The sequence below is a fragment of the Leuciscus leuciscus genome (assembly GCF_965113295.1).
Source record: "Leuciscus leuciscus genome assembly, chromosome: 6".
Classification (NCBI taxonomy): Eukaryota; Metazoa; Chordata; class Actinopteri; order Cypriniformes; family Leuciscidae; genus Leuciscus; species Leuciscus leuciscus.
Genome location: NC_138730.1, coordinates 22,897,127 through 22,920,570, shown reverse-complemented (window position 1 = coordinate 22,920,570; position 23,444 = coordinate 22,897,127). Strand labels below are relative to the sequence as shown.

At 37.4% G+C, this 23,444-nt stretch overlaps 2 protein-coding genes across 5 annotated transcripts in view; both read left to right on the top strand.

The window, feature by feature from the left end:
- Nucleotides 1–12,191, top strand: part of arhgap29b (Rho GTPase activating protein 29b) — a 38,226-nt gene extending 26,035 nt beyond the window's left edge. For all 4 annotated transcript variants that reach the window (XM_082172754.1, XM_082172757.1, XM_082172756.1 and 1 more), the window contains 17 exons: nt 512–667; nt 757–821; nt 1,262–1,372; nt 1,463–1,543; nt 1,625–1,792; nt 2,229–2,366; nt 2,909–3,099; nt 3,432–3,604; nt 4,292–4,423; nt 5,368–5,466; nt 5,931–6,094; nt 6,182–6,370; nt 6,461–6,598; nt 8,377–8,603; nt 8,775–9,078; nt 9,183–9,285; nt 10,385–12,191. In XM_082172754.1, the coding sequence (XP_082028880.1) occupies nt 512–667; nt 757–821; nt 1,262–1,372; nt 1,463–1,543; nt 1,625–1,792; nt 2,229–2,366; nt 2,909–3,099; nt 3,432–3,604; nt 4,292–4,423; nt 5,368–5,466; nt 5,931–6,094; nt 6,182–6,370; nt 6,461–6,598; nt 8,377–8,603; nt 8,775–9,078; nt 9,183–9,285; nt 10,385–11,313 (3,368 nt within the window). In that variant the 3' untranslated portion in view covers nt 11,314–12,191. The remainder of the gene's footprint in view (nt 1–511; nt 668–756; nt 822–1,261; nt 1,373–1,462; nt 1,544–1,624; nt 1,793–2,228; nt 2,367–2,908; nt 3,100–3,431; nt 3,605–4,291; nt 4,424–5,367; nt 5,467–5,930; nt 6,095–6,181; nt 6,371–6,460; nt 6,599–8,376; nt 8,604–8,774; nt 9,079–9,182; nt 9,286–10,384) is intronic.
- Nucleotides 12,192–12,439: 248 nt separating this feature from the next.
- Nucleotides 12,440–23,444, top strand: part of abca4b (ATP-binding cassette, sub-family A (ABC1), member 4b) — a 48,575-nt gene continuing 37,570 nt past the window's right edge. The window contains 7 exon segments of the mRNA XM_082172749.1: nt 12,440–13,855; nt 14,837–14,947; nt 16,376–16,469; nt 16,608–16,749; nt 17,370–17,509; nt 20,138–20,265; nt 21,667–21,864. Of these exon segments, the coding sequence (XP_082028875.1) occupies nt 14,882–14,947; nt 16,376–16,469; nt 16,608–16,749; nt 17,370–17,509; nt 20,138–20,265; nt 21,667–21,864 (768 nt within the window). The 5' untranslated portion in view covers nt 12,440–13,855; nt 14,837–14,881.

The following is a 23,444-nucleotide window of genomic DNA, read 5'->3' as shown; positions in this document are numbered from 1 at the left end:
GTGTGAGGAATGGGAACCACATGTGGCTTATTGGGCGGGGTGCTTGGATCGAGCGCGGCTGAGCTGCGTGTCTGTGCATTTGACGAAGGTTAAGCAGAGATTTTACGAGATGATCTCACACGCTCATGCCACGCAATATATCTTACATGCATCTAATGTGAACACAGATTAGTGTCAGTTTTAGAAACATCTCTTATGGGAAACGTGGAGACTATTTAGTCCTCTAACAAGCAAGTCTGCCACCAATTTGAGGGCTGTCGCTGCCTTTAATAAGGCTAACTTGTAAAATTTGCCTTGTAACATTTGGCCTATAAACCAAATAAGGCGTTAACATTTAATAGTAGATTTTAAATGACCGTTTTAGAGAGCGCAGAGACGAGGTTGAGGAAATATAAATGTCTTCAAAGGGTTCCTCTGTGCATTTTTAGCAATCTTTTTAAACAATGTGGAGCGTTTGTGTATTTTTTGTATGCGTGTGTTCATATGCGGTGTTCTGGGTGTGTGTTTCCAGATCATGCTCTGTTTCCAGAGCTATCCACTGTGGAGCAGGTGGACCTCCTCCTGCTGAAGAATGACAGTGGAGTAGAGTCGGCCTTGCTCTATGCCAAGGCCTGGTCAAAATACACCAAAGACGTGTTGGCCTGGGTGGAGAAACGCCTCAGCTTGGGTCAGTCCATTCTTAAAGCCTGATGTTACTTGTTTTGAGTCTTCAAGGTTGATCTTTAGTGTTTCATGTGGTCTCTCTGTGTTTGACAGACATGGAATGTGCAAAAGGTTTTGCCAAGATGGCAGAATCTGCAAAGGCAGTAGCAAGTCAGCAGGTGATGGTCTTTTTAGTATGTTGTTTTGATCAAAGGTGATACTCAAACATTTATGGTCAGTACGATTATTTATAAAGGATGCATTAAATTGATCAAAAGGGACAGTAAAGGTATTTATAAGGTTAGAAAAGATAACATGAAAAGAAATGCTGTTCTTTTGTCTGTCACTGTTCACTGAAATGTTAAGCAGCATAACTGTTTTCAACATAATAATAATAAATGATTCTTGATCATCAAATCAGCATATTAGGATAGTATATCTGCTTATTCTTCAGTGACACTGAAGACTGGAGTAATGATGCTGAAAATTCAGCTTTGTCATCACAGGAATTAATTGTGTTTTTTAAAAATCGTACTGACCGCAAACTTTTGAACGTTATTGTATTTGGTTTTGGGCCTCTAAGTGACATTATTGTGTGACTGTGTGTCTTTATCTAAAGGACTACATGCCATTCCGGGATATTTACGTCTCTGCCTTTAAAAATGAGATAGAGTACAATCATAGTCTGCTCCAAACGGCTACAGCTCTTCAAACCAACAAATTCATACAGGTATATTCAGTTGACTCTGCTGTACACTTTTAGCTAACTATTCAACAAATCATTTCCTGTAATTCCATACAATTCACATAATTCCAACAGCCACTGCTGGCCCGCAAGAATGACCTGGACAAGCAGAGGAAAGAGATAAAGGAACAATGGCAAAGAGAGCTGAAGAAAACGGTACCTATGATTACTTGAATTTCATCACTAACGTTTCTTAAGGACGATAACGCTTTATAACCCATACACGCGTGTTTTCAGAGCGAGGCCGAGAACGCTTTGAAGAAGGCTCATCTGCTGAAGGTGCAGAAGAGAGAGGAGTACGAGAAGGCACGCAGCTCCACCAGCCGCACCGAGGAGGAGCAGCCAACGGCAGGAGGCAGGACTCTGGAGAAGAAACGGAGGGTGGAGGAAGAGGCCCTACAGAAGGTACTGCAGAAAGTGCTCTATAAAGAATTTTTAAAACACTAAATTCAACTCCAACACCATCACAGACTGCACAAACACACACACACCCTTGCTTTTATTGTCCTTGTTTACTGGGCATCAAAGTGGCAATAAGAAACAGGGTTTGTGGGAATTCATTTGATTTTTCTTAACATCTGATGCACTGTCTGAAAATTTGGCCATATAATCTAAACATTACTGTTGCTATAACAACTCTAGCAACTACATAGCATCACACTAAACGCCACTCAGCACACTGTAGCAAATGGGCGAGCATTTTCTTCATAAAATGTTTCATTTTTGTAAACCTTGGTTTGGTTTGGTGCTGCTAATGACATACTGCGGCTTAAAACAGGCTAGTAAAATCACTATGATTTTATTTTGTTTGACTCCCGGTCTGTTTTTGTGGTGACTCCAGGCAGAGGAAGCGCAGGAGCAGTATAAAGCCTGTGTGGCTGATCTAGAGGCAAAGAAAGTCGGCTTGTCAAGCGCTAAGAGTGAGATCCTCACTCAGATTCGGAAGCTGGTCTTCCAATGCGACCTGACTCTCAAAGCGGTCTGTATCTCTACATCCCTTTATAACACCACAGTTCAAAAGTTTGGGGTCTATAAGATTTTTCAGTGTTTTTGAAAGAAGTCTAATATGTTCACCAATGATGCATTTATTTGATAAAAAATACAGCAAAACAGTAATATTGTGAAATATTATTACATTTTAAAATGATTTTAAAATGTAATTTGTTCCTGTGATGGGGTCATTACTACAGTCTTCAGTGTCACATTATCCTTCAGAAATCATTCTAATATGCTGATTTGTGGCTCAAGAAACATTTATCATCATCAATGTTGAAAACGTTTTTTTCAGGATTCTTTGATAATAAGTTCAAAAGGACAACATTTATTTGAAATAGAAATCTTGTTACATTGTAAATTTTTTATCCTTTTCATCTTTGCTGAAAGTATTAATTTATGTCCAAACGTAATTCTTATTGACCCCCATCTTTTAAATGGTTGTGTTTCTATTGAAAAGACCTTCATGAAAAGAAAATATTTGTTTTTCTATTATTGCATACTGACTATTCTCATGAACTCTTGTAGGTGACAGTGAACTGGTTCCAGATGCAGCAGGCTCAGACTGTGCCTCTATCTGTAAACTACCAAGCTCTAAGTGAACAGGCCAAAAAATATGAGCCAGGCCAGCGCTACTCGGAGTTTGTGTGCAGCTTGCCTAAAGAGCGAGTGTGGCTGGAGTCTCTGTCTCAGGACATCACCACTTCCTCAAAAACTGGGTTAGTCCGCACTCCAGTTTCCATGCAAGCCATGCATTGTTTGCATCTTCCTCAGGAAGAATGATGAACGAAACAAGGGTCGGTCTTGGCGTGTTGTTTACCCAAGTTCTGCTGTCCGTAATCACTACCCTGTGCAAACTCTGCTTTTCAGCTTAACCTCTGAATCACACCCATGTACAAACATACTGGCCATTGCTATCACATCTCTTTACAGTGCATTCAAATCTCACGCTTGCCTTTTGAGTAACCCATTTCACAATCAGCAGAGATTTTGCACAGCCTGTTTTGGTATTTTTATAAAGCCTGCTTTAACAAGTTTCTTTCCTTTCCAGAATGTCCCTTCATAAGAGGTCTCAGAGCAGCACCCGCTCATCCCATGGGAATCTGTCACAGGGTTCTGTTACCTCTGCGGATAACCACAGTGCAGATGAAGTCGAGGGTACCGGACAACCCTGCAAGACCAAAATCGCAGAGAGACGGTCCAATAGCAGTATAGACATGCAAGGTAGGAGATGTTGTATCTTTGTCAATAAAGATCTAGGCTGGTGACTAAAAGTTTGTAGGTTAAGGTTTACAATGATAAGTGTCTGTGGCACTAAATGGAATGAGAACAATAATGACATAATTTCCCTTCTACCACTGTTTGGACAAACAGATAATCCTGGCCCAAACTCACACAATTGGTTGAGCAAAATTGCTACTTCAGGCTGTTTTTACACTCTTTGGGGGACATCAACCTACTCAACCTGCATTTGTTATACTCTAAAACTCCCAAGACATTTATTTTCTTTCCAGTTAAACAAAATCCTAAGATGTTTGCAACTATGAGGCACATTTGTTTGGAAAGCTTCAATCTCCTGTACAGGTTATTAGCTTTATGGCCACTGTGGGTTTTTTACCCAGCACTGGCCGTTCAAAGCAGTCAGGATTAAGGCCCAAACCCAGATCGGCTCTCTGCTTCCAAAAATTCCCTGGTGCTATGACGTCATCAGCCTGCTGGATTACAGCCTGAGCATTCAGGCTGAATGACTAAACTAAAGAATTAAGAACATCAGTTGAAAGCTATGAACTGAATGAAACATTCAGGCAGACTGATTCCCCCAAACACATACAGGACTTTCTCCCTCAGTTTAATGGAGACTAGAGATTTCGAATGGAATGTTAATTCTAAGGTCAATTCTGTGTGTTGTAGCGTTAAGGACGCAGGGTTCACAGCGGGCCTGGAGCTCAGGCAGTGCTGGAGGTGGAGGGATGTGCAGTGACTCAGAGAGTGCTGGGGGAAGCAGCGAGTCTCGCTCCATGGACTCCCCCACAGCCAGTCCAGGTGCCTTTTCTGACACACATTTCATCCTACTATCCGTTTCACAATATGGGACATGTCTTATATATGAAATACTTAATTTAAAATATATCACAAGTACATCTAAAAATGGCTTCTTATATCTGTTCATTTTCTGTGTAATATCTATTTATTCGTTCATTCATTTCACCTTGTCTTTGCCAAAAATAGCCTTCTTAAAAACAATATACTATTATTTCCCCTATTTATTTATTTATTTATTGACTGATTTCATTTATTCATTCATTTAGTTATTCATTCTATTCTGACATTAAACAATATACTACTGCTTCTACAATTTTTTTTGTTGTATTTTTGTTTTATTTTCCATGCCAACATTACCACAGAAAGTATACATTTTATTGTTTAGGAAAATATTTTTATAAATGTCATAAACATATTTTTCATTAAACAATTTACAACAGATAATTTATAATGTTTGTAATGTGCAATTGTTGCTGGGAATTCTACAGCTGTTGTGGCAGTTATCATTTCAATGAATGCAAAACCTCATTTACAATAGCCAGCCAGACAACGTGACCTTAGTGACATAGTTGCATCAGCAAAATTTTACATGATTTGCTAAACAACGTTCACAATATCACAGAAAACCAGGCATAAAAGCATATGTGTGATCAACAAATCGTTGGGATGTGAGAATATAAGCAATGACCTAATCAGGCATGTGACAGTTTTGCCAGACATCCTGAAATGCTTTCACTCTGACCAGGGGCATCAGCCATTCTTATTGTTGAGCCCTGTATATATTATATCCTAAAAAGAAGTTCCTCTAAAAATATTGCTGTTTTAGGCATGTTTGCAAGTTTTGCTTGTAAAGTGGTTGACCTAGTTCTCATTGGACAGGACGGAGAAGTGCTCTGCAGGACGGAAGTATCTAATGTGTGTGTTTGTGTGTCTTCATGCTAAAGGGGATTTCAAACGCAGGCTTCCCAGAACTCCCTCAACTGGTACCATGTCTTCTGCAGATGACCTGGATGAGAGGGAACCACCTTCCCCATCGGATAATGGTTGGTAGTACAAACTGAATAGCGTGATTGTGGCCGTCTGTGTTCATAGATGTGTGACGCCACACGCAAGTGCTGAATTGCTCGCACACATGTTTTTCTCTCTGTGCAGCTGTACAGATGGGCTTGGTGTTGACACTGGCGAAATGCCACAGTTAGCAGTTCCTGTCTCTCCACCAAAAGTGTTACATTTCAGTAATAATTGTTGAATGTAAACACATGTTAGACTTAGGAAATACATTTGAGGAAATGGAGAGATGGTTGTGCTTCCTCAAAAGTACCAAAAGAGTCATTCATTAAATCGGAATACAAACCAGAATCATTACATTTCTTTTAGTTCCCATCCCCACTCACATTTAAGACTCTTGATTATCTCATTTCCAAACCAGAACTTCGTTGATGGGCCAGAAGAGTGTTTTAAAACTCGCAAATTAGCATTCGAAACACATTGTCTCCTCTCGTCTCAGGCCTCTCTGAGATGGTGTTGGAAGCGGCCAGTTCTCCCGGCCCTTTCCGCAATACTCAGATGTCAAAAGCAGCGCACACCCACAAGTTGCGGAAACTGAGAGCGCCTTCCAAATGCAGAGAGTGTGACAGTCTGGTGGTGTTCCACGGGGCTGAGTGTGAAGAGGTAAGTCATCATCATCAACACCCACACTGATTCAGTTCACATTGTTCAGTAGAGCCGTTTGTCATTCTATAATCTCTTATTCCGTAGTGCTCCTTGGCCTGTCATAAGAAATGCCTGGAGACTCTTGCCATTCAGTGTGGTCATAAGAAGCTCCAGGGCAGACTGCACCTGTTCGGGATTGACTTCGCCCAAGCTGCTAAGAACAGTACCGACGGCATCCCCTTCATCATAAAAAAATGCACCTCGGAAATCGAGAGTCGTGCCCTGAACATTAAGGTAAAGAATTGAGATGTAATTGAAAGAAATTGCTTTAATTCAATGCTTGAGTCATCTTGTTAATGACACCCACTTTCGGTGCATTTCAAGGGCATTTATCGTGTGAATGGGGCGAAGTCTCGTGTGGAAAAGCTTTGCCAGGCCTTTGAGAATGGAAAGGACTTAGTGGAGCTTTCTGACCTCCACCCACATGACATAAGCAACGTTCTCAAGCTTTACCTAAGACAGGTGTGGTGGGACAAATAATCCCGGTTTCATCATGTCTTTATGAAACTTGACATATTAGAGTGCAACAGCGCCCGCCCAGTTTTTCAGTGTCCATGGTTTCAGATTTTTTTTCAAAGTCTTCATTGAAGTTATAAGCCATGAACCAAACCAACCAGCTATTAGGTGAATCACAACATTACAAACTTTGTTTTGAAGCAAAACAAGTATTTGAAAATCAAATAAAAAGACAAAGCTACAAGACTGTATACTTAATGACTTTAATAAGGTAAAGAATTCAACCTAATGAAGCATTGCAGATGACAGTAATACTTCCTATCCTTTTATGTATTGTAGCAGTTACCCACGTGTGTGGGAAATATGAATATAATGAAATGTGATGCGTGTAATGTATGTAAAGCATTGTGAATGTATTGTATTTTAGAATTATTCTAGGTGTAACAGGTCATATAGAAATGTTGATAATCGAGTCCAAAACAAATTTCCCTATTAGAGACAATAAAATATATTTAATTTCATAATCTAAATAAAAATTATGGATATATATATAAATCTATTGATTTAAACATGTTGGTTGTATATAGAAACAGTGTATTGTACATGTATTGCAAAATATATACAAATATTTAAGTATTTTGAGTGTGTAGGGAGACTGACTTGATTACATTATTCACAGTGCTTCATGGCAGTGGGCGGAGCTAACAAGATCTTTGGCATGGTTTGCTTGTTGCGATTCTCTGATTGGTGAAGATTTCTCTGCAGAATCATGGAGTTTACACTAGGAATTAAGCTTTTTAACATGATTATTTAAAAAGTAAGTTGAAATAAAGTGGGCTGATGGCTTCAACGAAAGCATATACCATCGATTAACAACCTTGTAGCTCACAGTAGGTCTTTTTTTTAAGGGTTTATATGTTAAAAATCAGTTCCTTAAAAGAAAAATGAATGGGATTTTTACTAGCGTGACCCCACTGTTGCACTCTAGTGCAGCAGTCGGGTTTCGGAAGTAAAAAACTCCATTCAATTTCTCCATGGGGAAATTGATTTTTAATGATAACTCATAAAGCTTTAAAGAAAGCCTTACCGTGAGCTACGCGGTTGCTTCTGTTGAAGCTGTTCGTCCACATTATTTCAACTTACTTTTGAATTTTGTGGGAATTTGTGGTGAAAAAACGACATTACTCATGATGCTGTACAGAAAATTCCACCAATCAGAGATTCGAAACAAGCAAAATGTGCCAAAAGATCTCGTTAGTTCCGCCAACTCCCATGAAGCACTGTGAATGATCCAATCAAGTCAAGATGTAATCAAAAACTTAACGTTTGAATATATATAAATATTAATATTTTCCAATTAACTTAAAATATATAATTTTTATATAAATAATCAACATCTTTAAATGAGTGGTTTTAAATGTCTTGTTTTTAATTTGATTATGCCGTTTGCAATGTTAATAGGATTGTAGTTATTTCTATCACTAAAGCGTTAAAAATAATTGTAAGTCTTGTACCTTTGTATTTTTGTCAGATTTTCAAATACTTTTTTGCTTCAAATCAAAGTTTGTAATGTTATGATTCACCTCATAGCTGGTTGGCTTGGCTCATGGCTTATAACGCTTTAACAAAGACTTTTTAAAATCCCTATGGGAGAAATGAATGGAAAATATACTTATGGAACCAACGCCACTGAAAAAGTAGGCGGCCACTGTTCTACTCTATAGGCTTCCATTGCTTTTCTCATTTATATAATAAGAATAATGTTTTTTTGTTTTGTTTTTCAGTTGCCAGAGCCGTTGATTCTGTATCGGTATTATAATGATGTCATTGGGCTGGCAAAAGAGACTCAGAACCTTGATGAGACTGACTCTGCTAAAGAGAAATCTCCAGGGGAGCAGCTGTGCCTCAGCATTGACCTTAAAAGAGTTCTCTTCAAAATTAGAGACCTCCTTCGCCAGCTTCCTGCAGCCCATTACAGAACCCTGCAGTTCCTCATCACACATCTGCACAGGTATGCTAACACAAACCATAAACATAAGCATCTGTAAAATAAAATTAATGTTGCAAAAAGCAGGAATCCATTGTCTGAATCTGGTTTCATTGCTTGTTGCTTGAAGCCCTTAAATGTGTTTAGTGATAGTGAAATATAAATCCACCACTCTAAAACATCATTGTCCTACAGAGTAACAGAGCAATCTGAGGAGAACAAGATGACGGCTAGTAACCTGGGTATCATCTTCGGTCCCACGCTCATAAAGCCAAGGCAGTTGGAGACGGAAGTGTCGCTGTCCTCTCTGGTTGACTACCCCCACCAGGCCCGCATGGTGGAACTGCTCATCAGTTACCACCAGATGATCTTTGATGTCCCCCTCAGCCCTGTGTCTCCCACCAGTCCTACGGCATCACAGGCTTCACTTGTGCCCAACATGCAGGACAAAGAGCCAAAACTCAGCCGCCACTCCCGATCTCTCATGGATATCAAAGAGGTGAGATGGGCCAAAGAACGGAAGCTAGACCTCACTTGCTTTAAGGACATTTTTAGGAAATGTTAGCATTAATGATTCGTGATCTGTGTTTATTCTTCATACAGAGTGCGAAAGTCAACAAGAGACACTCGTCTGTGATTACCTCTGCACAGCTTGTGGAGGAAGTGAAGGAGATGAAGACAGGGGATGATAGAGCGCAAACACCTGGTTAGTATGAGTGTCTCTGCTCATCTGTGGTGAAATTAAAACTGATAAACCATGGCAGCATGAACATTTTTTTATTTATAATTTGTTTAAAAACATTGTAATAATACTGATAATCAGTGTTGGAGTTACGTAATCAGATAACTTTTTTTCAAGTAACTTGCAAAGTAATGCATTACTTTTAAATTTACAACAAAATATCTGAATTACTTTTTCAAAAAAGTAACGCACGTTACTTTGTTTTCCCATTTATTGACTGAGAGCTCTCCTGTCCCAATTTTGAGAAAAATCGTGATTAAGTGCAGAGGCGTTGTGTGCGCTGTGAACATGATGGTTACTGAAGTTGTTGACTAAATGTGAGCATGCATATACTAATCTCACTTGCACAAAAACAGATTCAGTATTCCTCAAAATGAATAAAATCAGTGAAATAAAAATCAGTGAAAGAATACTACGCAAACCTCCACTAATTAAATGTTAAATTAAACAAATATTTTTATGCATTTAATCTCACTTTATTGATGTAAAGTTATTTATGGTTGCTTATATATGTACTTGCTGCTGCTGACTTTAGTTAAGTCAGTTAAACCATAAGCAAAAATTACTTTAGATAACTTTTTATTAGTGAATTAAGTGTTGAACTTTCTTCTCCTGCATTCTATTCTTCTGCAATCCAGAATGACAGCACAGCTGAAAGGATTGTTTGAGCTGTGGCCTCCACTGTACACTTGTGAATTTGCATTTCCTTCAGCCTTATTATTTAAATTTTGGTGTGAAAGGGCCTTTACATTGAAAAAAAAAATCCTTAATAAATATTGGGTAATTGTAGTAATAACATGGTAATAACATTCATAACTTTGAAAGCTTTGTGCATTTACTATGAGATTATTATTATTATTATTATTTTAAATACTATATTATTTTTTATTTTAGAAAAATATGAAGTTATGACTGTTTTATAAACTTATGTTCCACTGGATCAAAACTGCCCCGGAAATGCAAAAGTCATATTCAGATTTTAAATGCAATGAGAGGTTACCGAGAGTCTCTTTTGAAAGAATAGTTTGTATAATTAAGTTTAACAGTATTTTCTTCTCTCCAGTGGGTGAGGGCTCAGATATAAATGGGGTTGACTCATCTTCTGTGGACATGCAGAAGGCCACATCTGTGTTCAGCCGGCCCGGTGCCAACAGCCGATTGGTGCAGCTGCGTCCCCAGCGCTCCAAGCAGGTGTCTCGACCAATCAGCATGCCCGTGGACCGACTGCTCAACGAGCGCAACAGCCGCAGCACCGTGGTGCATGAACACTCGCCTGCCCCCATTCAGGAGCCCACTGAACCGGAGAAGCCTTCGACACCACGACTCTCAAACTATTACAGGAACCCCTTCATCGACACTCAGACGCTGAGGAGGACATGGGACAGACAGTACAGACATTACGATGTGACTCCCAGAACTGCAATGATAGTGGCCAACCTGCCACCTTCTGGCGGGCCGAAACCATCTGAAATTAGTGTTGTACCCCACAGCATCGCTGCTAGAAAAGATGGTACAAGTCAGTCCAGCGGGGCTCCAATATCCTTCCGAGCTCCACGGACACTAAAACCACCTCCTGGAACGTTCTACAGACCTCCATCAGGAGGCCCATTCAGGTCATTTGACTCGCTGTCAAAAACCGTTTCAGCTGCACCAACCACTACTACAGGAACAGTTTACACAACAGCCATTACCATATTACCAACATCAGCAACAGTCTCCACTGCAGTGACGACGCCTCCCGCCACACCAACAACACCGGTGGATATCGCTCTAACGCCCAAGCACACTTTTACAACAGTGACAAACACTGTATCAGGAGGAGCGGAAGAAGGACTGTCGGAAAGCGAATCGCTAAGCCCCATCACGCTCTCGCCGCCTCAGTCTCCAGGATCCAGCGCTGAGGAGTTTAACCCATCAGACTCCAAACCCCTCTATCAGAGACGCAGTCGCCGTATGCAGGAGCTGGAGCAGCGAGAGGCACATTTTGTTTAAGAAAACGCCTGACTGTTAAAAAAGCCAAATCTGTTGGCTTCTGGGGTTGTTCTCTAGGGCAGTTTTCGTCACACTTGGTACAGTATTCTCCTGATATGTGACAGTGACTGATTCCTCCACAGCCCTCACAATGTCAATGTTAATACTATCTACGGCTTTATATCTGTATGTCTTTTTGTGCCATACTGTATATATGAAATTGTTTTAATATCCCTTTGAGAAAGGGCAAAAATATTACAGGAGAGGTGAAACGTCTCCGTGAATTTTTTTCTGGATTACTAGCTCTTTGTTAATGTCCCTTTAAGCTACTGTATGAGCCGGAAATATCAGCAAAGGTCCAAAACATTTGTGACATTCACTTAACTGTAAGTGAGCACTCTTTTATGTTATTTTTGTATATTGTTTCTGAACATTTATGCCAAATGTGTCTCATTCTCATGATCTCCTTCACTGTGATAAGATGGCCAAGAGACACTTCTATATCATTAAATAATCAGTTATATTAATTTGTTATTAAAATCAGAAGTTCTGTGTAATAATTGTATCAACTCAACAGGAGTGTTTATAGTGTTGTCTGTACTGTAAATGTATGGCAACCTGTTCATTGTGATGCACTTGCTAAGCCTAACCACCGCATCATCACTGCCTTGGCATGATGTAATACAGTTACTGCCGGCTGTTTATCTGTTTTATAGTTTGTCTCTCAGAAACGCTTCTGCTCTTGCGTGTTTTAGGCTGCGTAAGTGCATCTGTTTCTGTTTTATTTCAGAGTTACATATGCATTTGTTTTCATTTTGTACACATAACCTTCTGCCATAAACATACCAACAATTCTTGAAGACGTGCAACATTTGCGATTAAATATTTAGTGAAAACTAGTTTTATATTTTCTGCACATATTTCTTTTCTGTTTTTGTCCATTTACATGTATTGTAAAAGTGGATTAAATATAAAGACTACATTTTTTAAATTTCGGAATGAAAAATGAGTGGCCACTGTGACGCTATGGGTTGTTGCCAGGGCATAGTTGTGCAGTCGCTGAGGTGTTTCAGGAGTTCACACTTGCATATAATTAAATAGAGTAAAGTTTATGCGTATTTGGCGTGCTGTCCAAGGGGATAGGGTTTATTTATTAATTTTTTTGTGGTTACTAGGTATATTACTGTTGGTTTATTACTTAACTGTAATGTAGCCTATTTTTGTGGTTGCTAGGTATATTACTGTTGGTTTATTACTTAACTGTAATGTAGCCTATTTTTGTGGTTGCTAGGTATATTACTGGTGGTTTATTACTGACCCAAATCAAAAATATATTGTCGTCACACAGGGTTTGAGTCCCTCGCAGTGTTGTTATTGTTAACTAAATCTAAAACCAGTTATAATAATTTTTGTTTATTGAAATAAAGCTGATATCAAATATAAATATTAGATGAAAGGCTTAAAATAAAACTTAAAATTAGAAATGTTGACAGCACTAAAAATAAAATGTGTTTAAGTTTAAGCACTAAAATTATTCAAACTAAAACTGAATTTAAAAATAGATTAAAGCTATATAGAAATATATTTTTTTTAACTTATAAAAATGACAAAAAATTACTATACACTGAAAAATTGTATTTCAAATAAAGCAAAAATTATTGGAGTAGATTTTACACATTTTAAACTTTAGTGTTTCATTCAATGTTACTTGCCGTTTTTTTGTAATTAATTGTGAAAATTTAACAGTGTAAAACTTAAACTAAACATATAAAAGTAAAAGTTATATCATAATCTTAATAAATACTGTAAGAGTTTATAAATAATATCAAAATGTCATCGGCACCAACATTTAGGTTCTTGTTTTTTGGCCCATTTTATCATCTGCCGGGCAAAGAATGCGCAATTAGAGACAAGCGGTGTGGATAGAATTATGTTTAATACTTCAAAATAATAATAACAGTTATTCCTGCTTTAGCAAACACTACTAATTAAAAATGTGTATATTTAAATATCATTTATTACGATTTAATCAGCTGAGAAAGTTCAATATTTCTTGTCAAAGTTTAATTTAGCTGCTGTATGTTATGTGGAGGCCAAACCAGTGTCCTGCTTCTTGCCTATTGTCCTCACTCCCTGTGTATCTGTAACTGTCCGGGACAGACTCTGTCCCTCCTCATCCCTAATTAGACACGTCACCTGAGCTCCAGCACTGAGCTGCTCAGCTCTGACTCATCCAACAAACACAGAAATAGGAGATATGAAATATAGCACACATACTCCAAATGCCCATATAATACACAATATAACACAACACACACATTATTAGCATCTCCTAATCCATCGATCACCACATGTACATGTAAAGAAACAGTAGTCATGGTAAAATGGAGGGCTTTGCTGATGGCCAAGTTAACCCAGCAGATTAAGGCAATCAGATTAGTGGTATCACCTGAGTCAGTCAGGAGCTGCAAGTTTGGCTGTTGTGTTTCAGCGACTATCATGGACTGTAATTATGTAACTTTACATGCGAATATTGAGGGACTCAAATATTTTCAGCACTGAGGTAAGCATACCATTTTTTGGTCATAGACTTCTGTTCAAATGTTTATGATCAGTAAGTTATTTTATTTCTTATTGTTTTTTTTAAATAAATGAGTACTTTTATTCAGTAAGGATACATTCAATTCATCAAAAGTGACAGTAAAGACAACAAGATTTCTATTTCAAATAAATGCTGTTCTTCTGAAACGTATTGTTTCTAAAAGAATCCTGAAAAAAAGATCACGTTTTACTCAAAACATATTGAGCAGCACAACTGTTTTCAACATTGATATAATAATAACTGTTTCTTGAGCAGCAAATCATCATATTAGAATGATTTCTGAAGGATAATGTGACACTGAAGATTGGAATGATGCTGAAAATACATATTTATATACATATACAAGAGACTTCCTTCAAAAACATTAAGAAATCTTTGAACAGTAATGTACATTCACAACAGGTTAAAGTTGTTGGCCTCGGTAGAGAATAACATGTTATACCTAAAATAAGGCATTTTAATTCTATCATCATTTAGCCATAAAGATCAAGTATACTTGTAATAAAACTGTCGAAAGAGACTCTGTAAGATGAAACATTTGTATCTGAACCTGAGCTCAAAGAGCTTTAATCAGTGTTTGTGGAAAAAGATCACTGTGGAAAATTAGACGTCTTACAGACATAATAACAGCTCTGTCTGGGACTGTTTTGGTCTTGCTGTAGTCATTGCTGTGGCTCAAAATAGTTCAGTGGTTCAATGCTAGGCCCACATTTTCCTTTAAAGATTCGTGACCCAATTTCACATGACTAACAAACAAGTCTCCAAGCACTAAAACTGCTGTTTCATTTTTTATATATATATAAAATTATAAAGGAATGACCGTTGGTCGTCTAAAATCTGGTCACATGTAAAGCTCTACAATGCTAACAGTATAGGCTACAACATTTCTGCAAGTTTTCCCTCAGGTTGATTATAAGAGTGAAGTATGTGATGTGTTGCCAGGTTTGTTGTGTTTTGGTGACCCCTACAAGGGGTTGAGTTGGAGCCATGAACACAAGCAGCAAGATCCGTCTGCTGCTGTGGAAGAACTGGACACTCCGCAAGAGACAAAAGGTAGCCTACAATTAACCGATTCAACCGAGTCCGGGACACAAAACAATCATCATCGCAGGCTGTAGTTTCTAAAGCCTCAAGAAAGACAGCTTATATTTAGAGCGCTCTGTTTATATCATTTTATACAAGCCTCAGATATTTGGTTCTGAGTGCAGGATTTAGGCAATGAGGTGTGACATGCCACACAAAACCAAAATATAAGACTCTGAAGCGGAAAACTGAGTGTTGGATGTTTTGAAAGAGTGTTTCGCTTCAAAATTTTCAAAGTGTACACTCTAAAAATGCTGGGTTGATTCAACCCAATGTTTGGGTCAAATATGGATGAACCCAGCCGTTGGGTTTAAACAATTGAATTAAAAAATTTAAACCAGCGGGGTTAGGTTTTGATCAAATTTTGATCCGAACAAAACCAGCATTTTTTTTTTAGTGTATTTTTTTTAGTAAATAATGTGTGGACTTTTTTTGTCGACTGTTTAACATCAGGGCAACACTTTTCAGGTAGGTTTAATTCTATGCATGATTTATATACTGGTACCAAATCGTTTATTGGCGAATTTGGAGAATTTTATTTAGATTTATCTGTCAATATTTGATATTAAATGTTAGCCTTCATCCTCATTTTGCATACTTTTACAGTGAGCTTAGGCCTACCCCTATCTCAAAATAAATATCTGTATCTGAAAATGAATATCAATTTGATCATACTGTATAAAATGTTAATGCTTAAATTCCTTTTTATTTTTTTATTTTTTTTATAGTTTTCTTTTCCATTTATTTAGACAAAAATAGTATAGAATTGTAATATTGGCCATTTATCAGTTGAATAACCATAACATGAAAATAATTATTGTGTTGTTCAAAATTGCTGTATAGTTATTGTGCATCCTTAAATTCTTTAAAATGAATGCATTATATATTTATGAGTAGAGTAAGATATTTCCTGTATTTCTGTGGTAATTATGACAAAAGCTGCTTGTTATAAAACTTTTTATCATCAGAAACTGAAAGTATTGATGTATAAATAAAGTATATAAATTAATTAACCACAATTTATTTTGTGTTTTCAGAAGGTTCTTCAATAAAAACAAAAGTTATTGAGTATAGGGGGTGAAGAAATATCATTTCAGTTTAAATCTTCATTTTGTGTTTTTGCCATTTTTTATTTATAGTAGAGTTAGATTGTTTAAGTTTGTACAACTTGAAATGTTAAAAATGCATTAATGTATAAAATAACATTTTATAAACTAATAAATACTTTAAATAGTACAGTATTTATTAATGTGAATAGTAAAAATGGTATTGTTTATTGTTAGTTGATGATACCTAATGTTTTCGACCTGAGCTTTTTTTGTGTTACCAGCATTGCTACAATCCTACATTCAGATCTGACGTGTTTCTGAACATACTGCTCTCTTGTTGTGTGTACAGATTCGCTTCCTGGTTGAGATTCTGTGGCCTGTGGTTTTATTCATTGGACTTGTCTGGCTAAGAAGAGCAAATCCCTTGTATCGCCAACATGAATGTAAGAATACACATTAACGTAACGCAGTTCAGGTTGTGCAATGTCACACTCACAGCCATATAATAATAATGATAAGAGTTTTCAAATAACAAAAAGTTTCCAACAACATCTGTCTGCTCATCATATCTGTAAATACAGGTCATTTTCCCAGCAAGGCTATGCCCTCAACGGGAATCCTGCCTTGGATCCAAGGGATTTTCTGCAATGCTAATAACCCATGTTTTCGCCATCAAACCCGAGGAGAGTCGCCTGGGGTCGTTTCCAACTACCACAACTCCATGTGAGTCAGACGCTCCTCCACAGTTCGAATCTGGAAGATTTTCCTATCTAGCACATGTTGTGTTGTGTAGGCGTTCAGAGATAGTCCTCTGACACAATTCAGTTTAGATGAAAAATGTGTCTTCCCATGCAGAGGAGTTTTGCAGGAGGTCCAACTAACATTTTGGGATTGTAAATTTAGTCTTATCCCAATAAGAAAGCTTTTTTTTATGGAAGTTAATTCCACAAAATGGTGGGACCCAGCCAAAAAAAACATTTTGCTTATTAAAATGTTACTTCTAAATGTTCTCTTCCATTTTTAAATGTTTTAATAATGTTTTTTTTCTTGGTTATATGAACTTAATGGGAAAACACATAATGGGAATGTTACTTTTCAATGTTTTCCAATAACATAATAAAACATTTGGTGAACATCCAACTAAACGCTTCAGTTAAAAACATTCCATGGACGATAGTTTTTGAGAACATTATAAAGACTAGATACCCATGAACGAATGTTTTATTATCTTTTCTGGAAGAATGTTTGTTCATAACTTTGAGAGAACCTTGTTTTTAATTTACATGTACTTCCAATCCCAGTTCCAGGTTATCATTTGTTACTCATTTCTATACCCTCCTTAGACTGGCACGGTTTTACATGGATTCTCAGGAGCTGCTGTTCAACGACACTGAGTTCCATCAGCTTGGTCGTTTGTGGCATGAAGTCACTATCATGAGCAACTTCATGGAGACGCTGCGCACCAATCCTGAGCTGGTGGCAGGTATGTAGAGCGTGGGTAGGGTCTGCTGTCTGACCCATAACCTGGCCCTCAGAGGAACTGATGGGACCTCTTTAATGGACCTGAGTGATGGATGGAGAGAATGGGCATTTCCTCTCTTGTGCTTCCACTCCTCGCATACCTGTTTCCTTTTCCTGCTCCCTCTAATGGGTTGATGACTAGTCCTTATAGTGTGAGGGAAAACCCAAGTCTTTCTTAATAGATGATGTGAATTTTTCCTGGTTTGGGAAAGTAATTTTTTTTGTGGAAAATATCCAGTGATCAAGATTTTCAAGCGACACAGACATCAAGTGTTCTCTTATTAACATATTTAGTTTGTCCTGGGACAACATTCCTGTTAAATATAGTCCTAGCCATGAAATCAGAGGGAAATTATTTCTCATGTCATTCAAAACATGTAAGAATTTCTTTCTACTGTGAAACATGAGGTGAAATTTTATTGAATGGCTCTTTTTAATATAATTACTCTACTGTTTTTTAAAAGTATTTTATGCTCCCCAAGGCTGCATTTATTTGATAAAAAAATGACAAAAACAGTATATTACTACAATTTAAAATAAATGTTTTTTATTTTAATAATGTATTTTAATAAATTAAATGTAATTTATTCCTGTGATTCGAAGCTGAATTTCAGCACCATTACTCCAGTCTTCAGTGTCACATGATCCTTCAGAAATCATTCTAATATGAAGATTTGCTGCTCAAGAAACATGTATTATTTTTTGTCAATGTTTAAAGGGGTGGTATAATGGTATAATGGGTGGTACGCTTTAGCTCAAAATACCCCACAGATATGTTTTTACTGCATGTTAAAATTGTCCCTTTTTGAGGGTCAGTAAAAACGCATCGTTTCGTGTGTTCCTTTAAATGCAAATGAGCTGCTGCTCCCAGCACAGAGGGCGGAGCTTCAAGAGCTAATGTGTATTAGTATCTTCGATTACCTCACTCTGACAAGCACTAAAATGTCAGAAACTCAAAAAGAAGTGACAACATGTAGAATGCAACAGGACGTTTCTGAATGGTTAGTTGATGAATTTATGTTGCTGATGTGGAGTTAACTATTCAAGTCTTTGATTAGCATATTCTGTCATGATAATCTAGAAAAATCACTTGTGTGGGAACTGTTGTAAGATGCCTACAGAGTGACAAGCAATTGCATTTGTGTTACGTACTGTATTGCATGTGAAAAGAGGAGGCGACAGCTTGAGCAGACTCACAAATGTGCTGTACTACAACAACTCTTCCTCTTCTCAACATGGACTGCGTGTTCCCGGGGGCGGGGTTTATGTAAATTTTAGGGTTAGTGATGTCACTATCCCGGGAGGAATGTCGTGTAGTCCGTACCAGCTGTTTGTTGTAGTCCTTAAAAAACTATTTCTTTAAAAGCAAATATCTCCCTATGAACTTTGAGCGTTGTAACTTTGCAGATGTTGTTTATGCTCAAACAGCAACATTACACTATAACTAAAGTTAGAAAAGTGAAATCATAATCAACCACCACTTTAAAACAGTGAAGCATTTTTTCATGATTCTTTAATGAATAGAGGTCAAGCATTTATTTAAAACAGGAATCTTTTGTAACAATGTAAATGTCTTTACTGTCACTTCTGATCAATTTAATAATACATGTATTATACTTTTTTTTTTTTTATCTTACTGAACCCAAACTTTTAAACAGAAGTGCATATAATACAATTTAATATAATAATGCCAACTTAAAGATTTTTTTTAAATGCCATTAAAGTATCATAAAAGTTCATAAAAGAAAATGTAAGTATTATCCATAAACATCTTGTCTACTATTAGGCCTATTCCAGAGGTGTTCTAGGACCAATTAGGATTTTGATCCAGGGACACATCCTACTTGGAAAAATATCTCATCACAGTGATCATTTGCATCTTTTTAATGTCACATAAAATACATTTTCATAATGTCTTATCACATATTTTATACAAGTAACAGCCCTATTAGTATATCTCTGGACACCTTTAACTGCAGTGAATTAGTTGGATCTGTCAACACTTTCTCCACACACGACTCCCATGTCGTAACCTTTCAGCACAGAGTATATACTGTTGAGCGACAAAGCTTTCAGCAAAGAATTCAGTGATCAAGTGACCCATTGAAGCACTTTGTCAGCACAGTTTGTCCTCTGAGTGAATATATGTCAAAGTCATTATACACGCTGGTCAGCACTCTGCTGCAATGTTAAGAGTGCTTCAGTTAAGAAGGTGTGGAATGCATTCTTCCCATTTCACATGTACGTAACTAGGCCACAAAAAGGGGAATATTTGTATCTCAAGTAAAAGTTTTAAAGGATTTAGTTTAAGAAAGCAATTTTTAGGATCTAAAACAAATCTTTTATGACCTTTACATACTTAAATGAGGCTTGGACTTTTATTGTCTGGACAATAAATTGAGTGAAAAACTTACAGCAACACAATGGCAGCGAGTTTTGCATAGGCACACACATTTTCTTACATTTTCATTGTACAAATGTAGTTATCAATACTGACACTGTGATTCCCCCCCCCCCCCCTCCTTTATGTACTCACACACGTAGGCTACATTGATGTTTAATCATATATTTCCCTCCACTGTGCTCTCAGGTAAAGGACTGAAAGTGGAGGACATTTTGAAGGACGACGAGAGTCTAACGTCATTCCTACTGCGGGACGCTGGGCTTTCAGTAGCTGTTGTGAATGATCTTACAAATGCACTATTGCGGGTGGAGCAAGTAAGTTATGGCAAATTTAACTTTTTAGGCTACTGTTTTTCAATAGCACAATGGCTGCTTCTCTTGTGAGACGTTTGCTTTCATAAAGGCTTGATCAGCTTCCACTGCAACAAGAATCTTGCCACGCCGTCACATCCTCATACACTCCTATTGGGACTCACTAGATGTTTCCAGTGAAATCTAGTGGGTTTGTGTTGTCTTTTATGGTGTTTAACAGTCACTGAGAGCCTTTCCTGAGGTTGTATGTCATTGTCTTGGTGACGTACGTCTTCTTTTGTTTCACGCTGGCCTCTCACACACAGGCTGATTTATTGTGCAGTCCATTGTCTCAGTGATTTTAAGCACTCTTAAGTAGACTGCTTTGATCTCAGTAATCTTATTTTTGTCCTCTAGAGTTTCAAAAAGTCTTATACTGTAAATAATTATAGTAATTTTTAAGGTATGCTATGTAACTTTTGGCTCTCTAGCGGTTATAAAACAAAACTGTATGCATTGTATGTATTGCAGAAGAACATTGTTTTGAATGTGCTTCGGCTCCACATGACTGTGTGGATGAATATGGTTCATAAAACAAAATGTTTCTACTGCTCATAAAACATTCACTAATAGGCTTAAAGGAAAACGCCAACTTTTTTGGGACTTTAGCTTGTTCACCGTATCCCCCAGAGTTAGATAAGTCCATACATACCCTTTTCATCTCCGTGCGTGCCGCAACTCTGTCTGACGCACCCACCGCTAGCCTAGCTTAGCACAAAGACTGGAGGTAAATGGCTCCAGCTAGCATACTGCTCCCAATAAGTGACAAAATAACACCAACATTTCCCTATTTACATGTTGTAATTTGTATAGTCACAGCGTGTACAAATAACAAGGTCACATGAGACACAGCCATCTTCTAACCCTAACCGTATACATACTGGGAACTATATTCTCAGAAGGCGAAGCACTGCTACTTGGGCGGAGTGATTTGCTCGCAGAACCTGAGAAGCCCTGTGGTGAGATGCAGAGTTCGGTCTGAGTTGGAGTAAATCACTCTGCAGAAGTAGCAGTGCTTTGCCTTCTGAGAATATAGTTCCCAGTATGTATATGGTTAGAAGATGTCTGTGTCTCATGTGACCTTAATATTTGTACACGCTGTGACTATACAAAGCACATGTAAATCTCTATACTCTGTCTATAATGTTAACCATTTGTGTCTATTTTTTGTATAGTTTATGCAAAACAAAGTTTTTCCAACCGAACATAATGTAACTTAGAACTGAAATTAGTTCTTCATAGCTATGTAAGAATAACCACTGAGCAATAAAAACAACATCTTCTGGGCAGTCTCATTTTCACTAAGCAGATCTTTAATTTTGGACATGCTGAACTTTGCCCAAAAATCTGTTCCTGTGTTTCCAGTTTGCATATGGTGTCCCGGATCTGACTCTGAAGGAGATCGCCTGCAGTCAGGCTCTTCTGGAGCGATTCCTCATCTTCCCCAGCCGCAGAGGATTGTACGGGGTCCACAGCGCCATGTGTGCCCTTTCCCAGCAGAGACTGCAGAAGATCGAGGATGTACTTTATGCCAACTTAGACTTCTTCAAGCTCTTCCGACTGGTCAGTCATGACACTTTCTCTTTTCACATGCCGCACTGTTATACTGGTGTTTAGAGAAATGAGATGTAATTCAATCCCAAAATATGACCAAATTTAATGCCTGAAAATTATAATTCCAAAACGAAATGGATTGAAAATGTTGTGTGTAAGTACATTCAAGGCCGACTACATAAAATGTGAATGAATTAAATAAATTAAAATTTATGCTCGAAGAAATTCATCGAAGAATCCTGAAAAAATGTATCACGGTTTATAAAAATTGAGCAGTATTGAACTGTTTTCAACATTGATAATAATAAGAAATATTTCTTGAGCATAAAATCAGCATATTATAATGATTTCTGAAGGATCATGTGACACTAAAGACGAGTAATGATGATGAAAATTCAGCTTTGCTAAAACAAATATTTTAAATTGTAAAAATATTATTTTTATTTTTATAAATGCAGTCTTGGTGAGCATTAGAGACTTCCTTCAGAAACGTTAAATATTACACCGACACCCAAACTTTGAATGGTAAATTAAAGACTAAATTATACCGACATTATAATAACTTATACATTTATAAATATAATAGAGTAGTTATAAAGTTAAATAGTTATTATATATATATATATATATATATATAATACAACCAGAATAGTTAAACTGTAGCCTAATTGTGGGTCCAGTAAGCTCCCAATGTTTTTTTTTAGCTCTCAAAATGTTTCTAAATGGTCACGGGGTGTTATAAAGTACTCTCTCTGTAACTCACTCTCTGTTTGCCTTATACATTTTTAAACCAGTATGTTTTGTTTCAGGGAAATTTAAATATTTTTCATAAAGTTTGGAAATATTTAGGTCAGAGTCAACAGTAATTAACTTTCATCAATGTACTCCAGTATGTTGTATACAGGAGCTTTACGGATGTCACCTGATGTGTCACATGCTTTGGAATTATGGAAAAGCTGTTCTAAACACATCATAAGTGTTGGCAGGTGGCGCACTAAACTAAGAATGTGGATCGTGAGCCAGACCTACTTACCTGTTGTTAGATTTTAGGAGACCTATGAATACCACTGCTGAAACAACACTACTTATCAGCTTTCTCTTTCTTAGTCTCTCTCTCTCTCTCTCTCTGAGGTTCAGCCAGGGTTAGGCCAAAGCAGATGGTAGCGTTAGCATGATGACACTGCTTGGCCTATTTTACTAATGAGATTAATGAAGACAGTACACACCCTCGCGGTGATAAGGATTGCAGAAGCAGTTGCTGTTCTTTTAGCAGTTTTGCTGTCTCGTGATGATGTTAAGCTTTCGGAAAAAGTTGTTGCTAATCTTGCATCTCTACTCATATCTTAAACACTGACTCACCCCATTGTGGTGTGGGCCTCACACATCAGAATGGATCCATACCTGAATGTGAATTTGTAAGAAAAGTACCCAAACAACGTTTTGTTTTTGGTAAAACATTATCAAATCACCCACATGGCCTAAGTGGTGTTTAGAAGAACTGGCAAGTCATTTCAGAGGAAGAGGCAGAGCAAGTTATTATATTTTCATAAAAGATTATGAAGGCAAAACATTTTTTTTATTTGGAATAA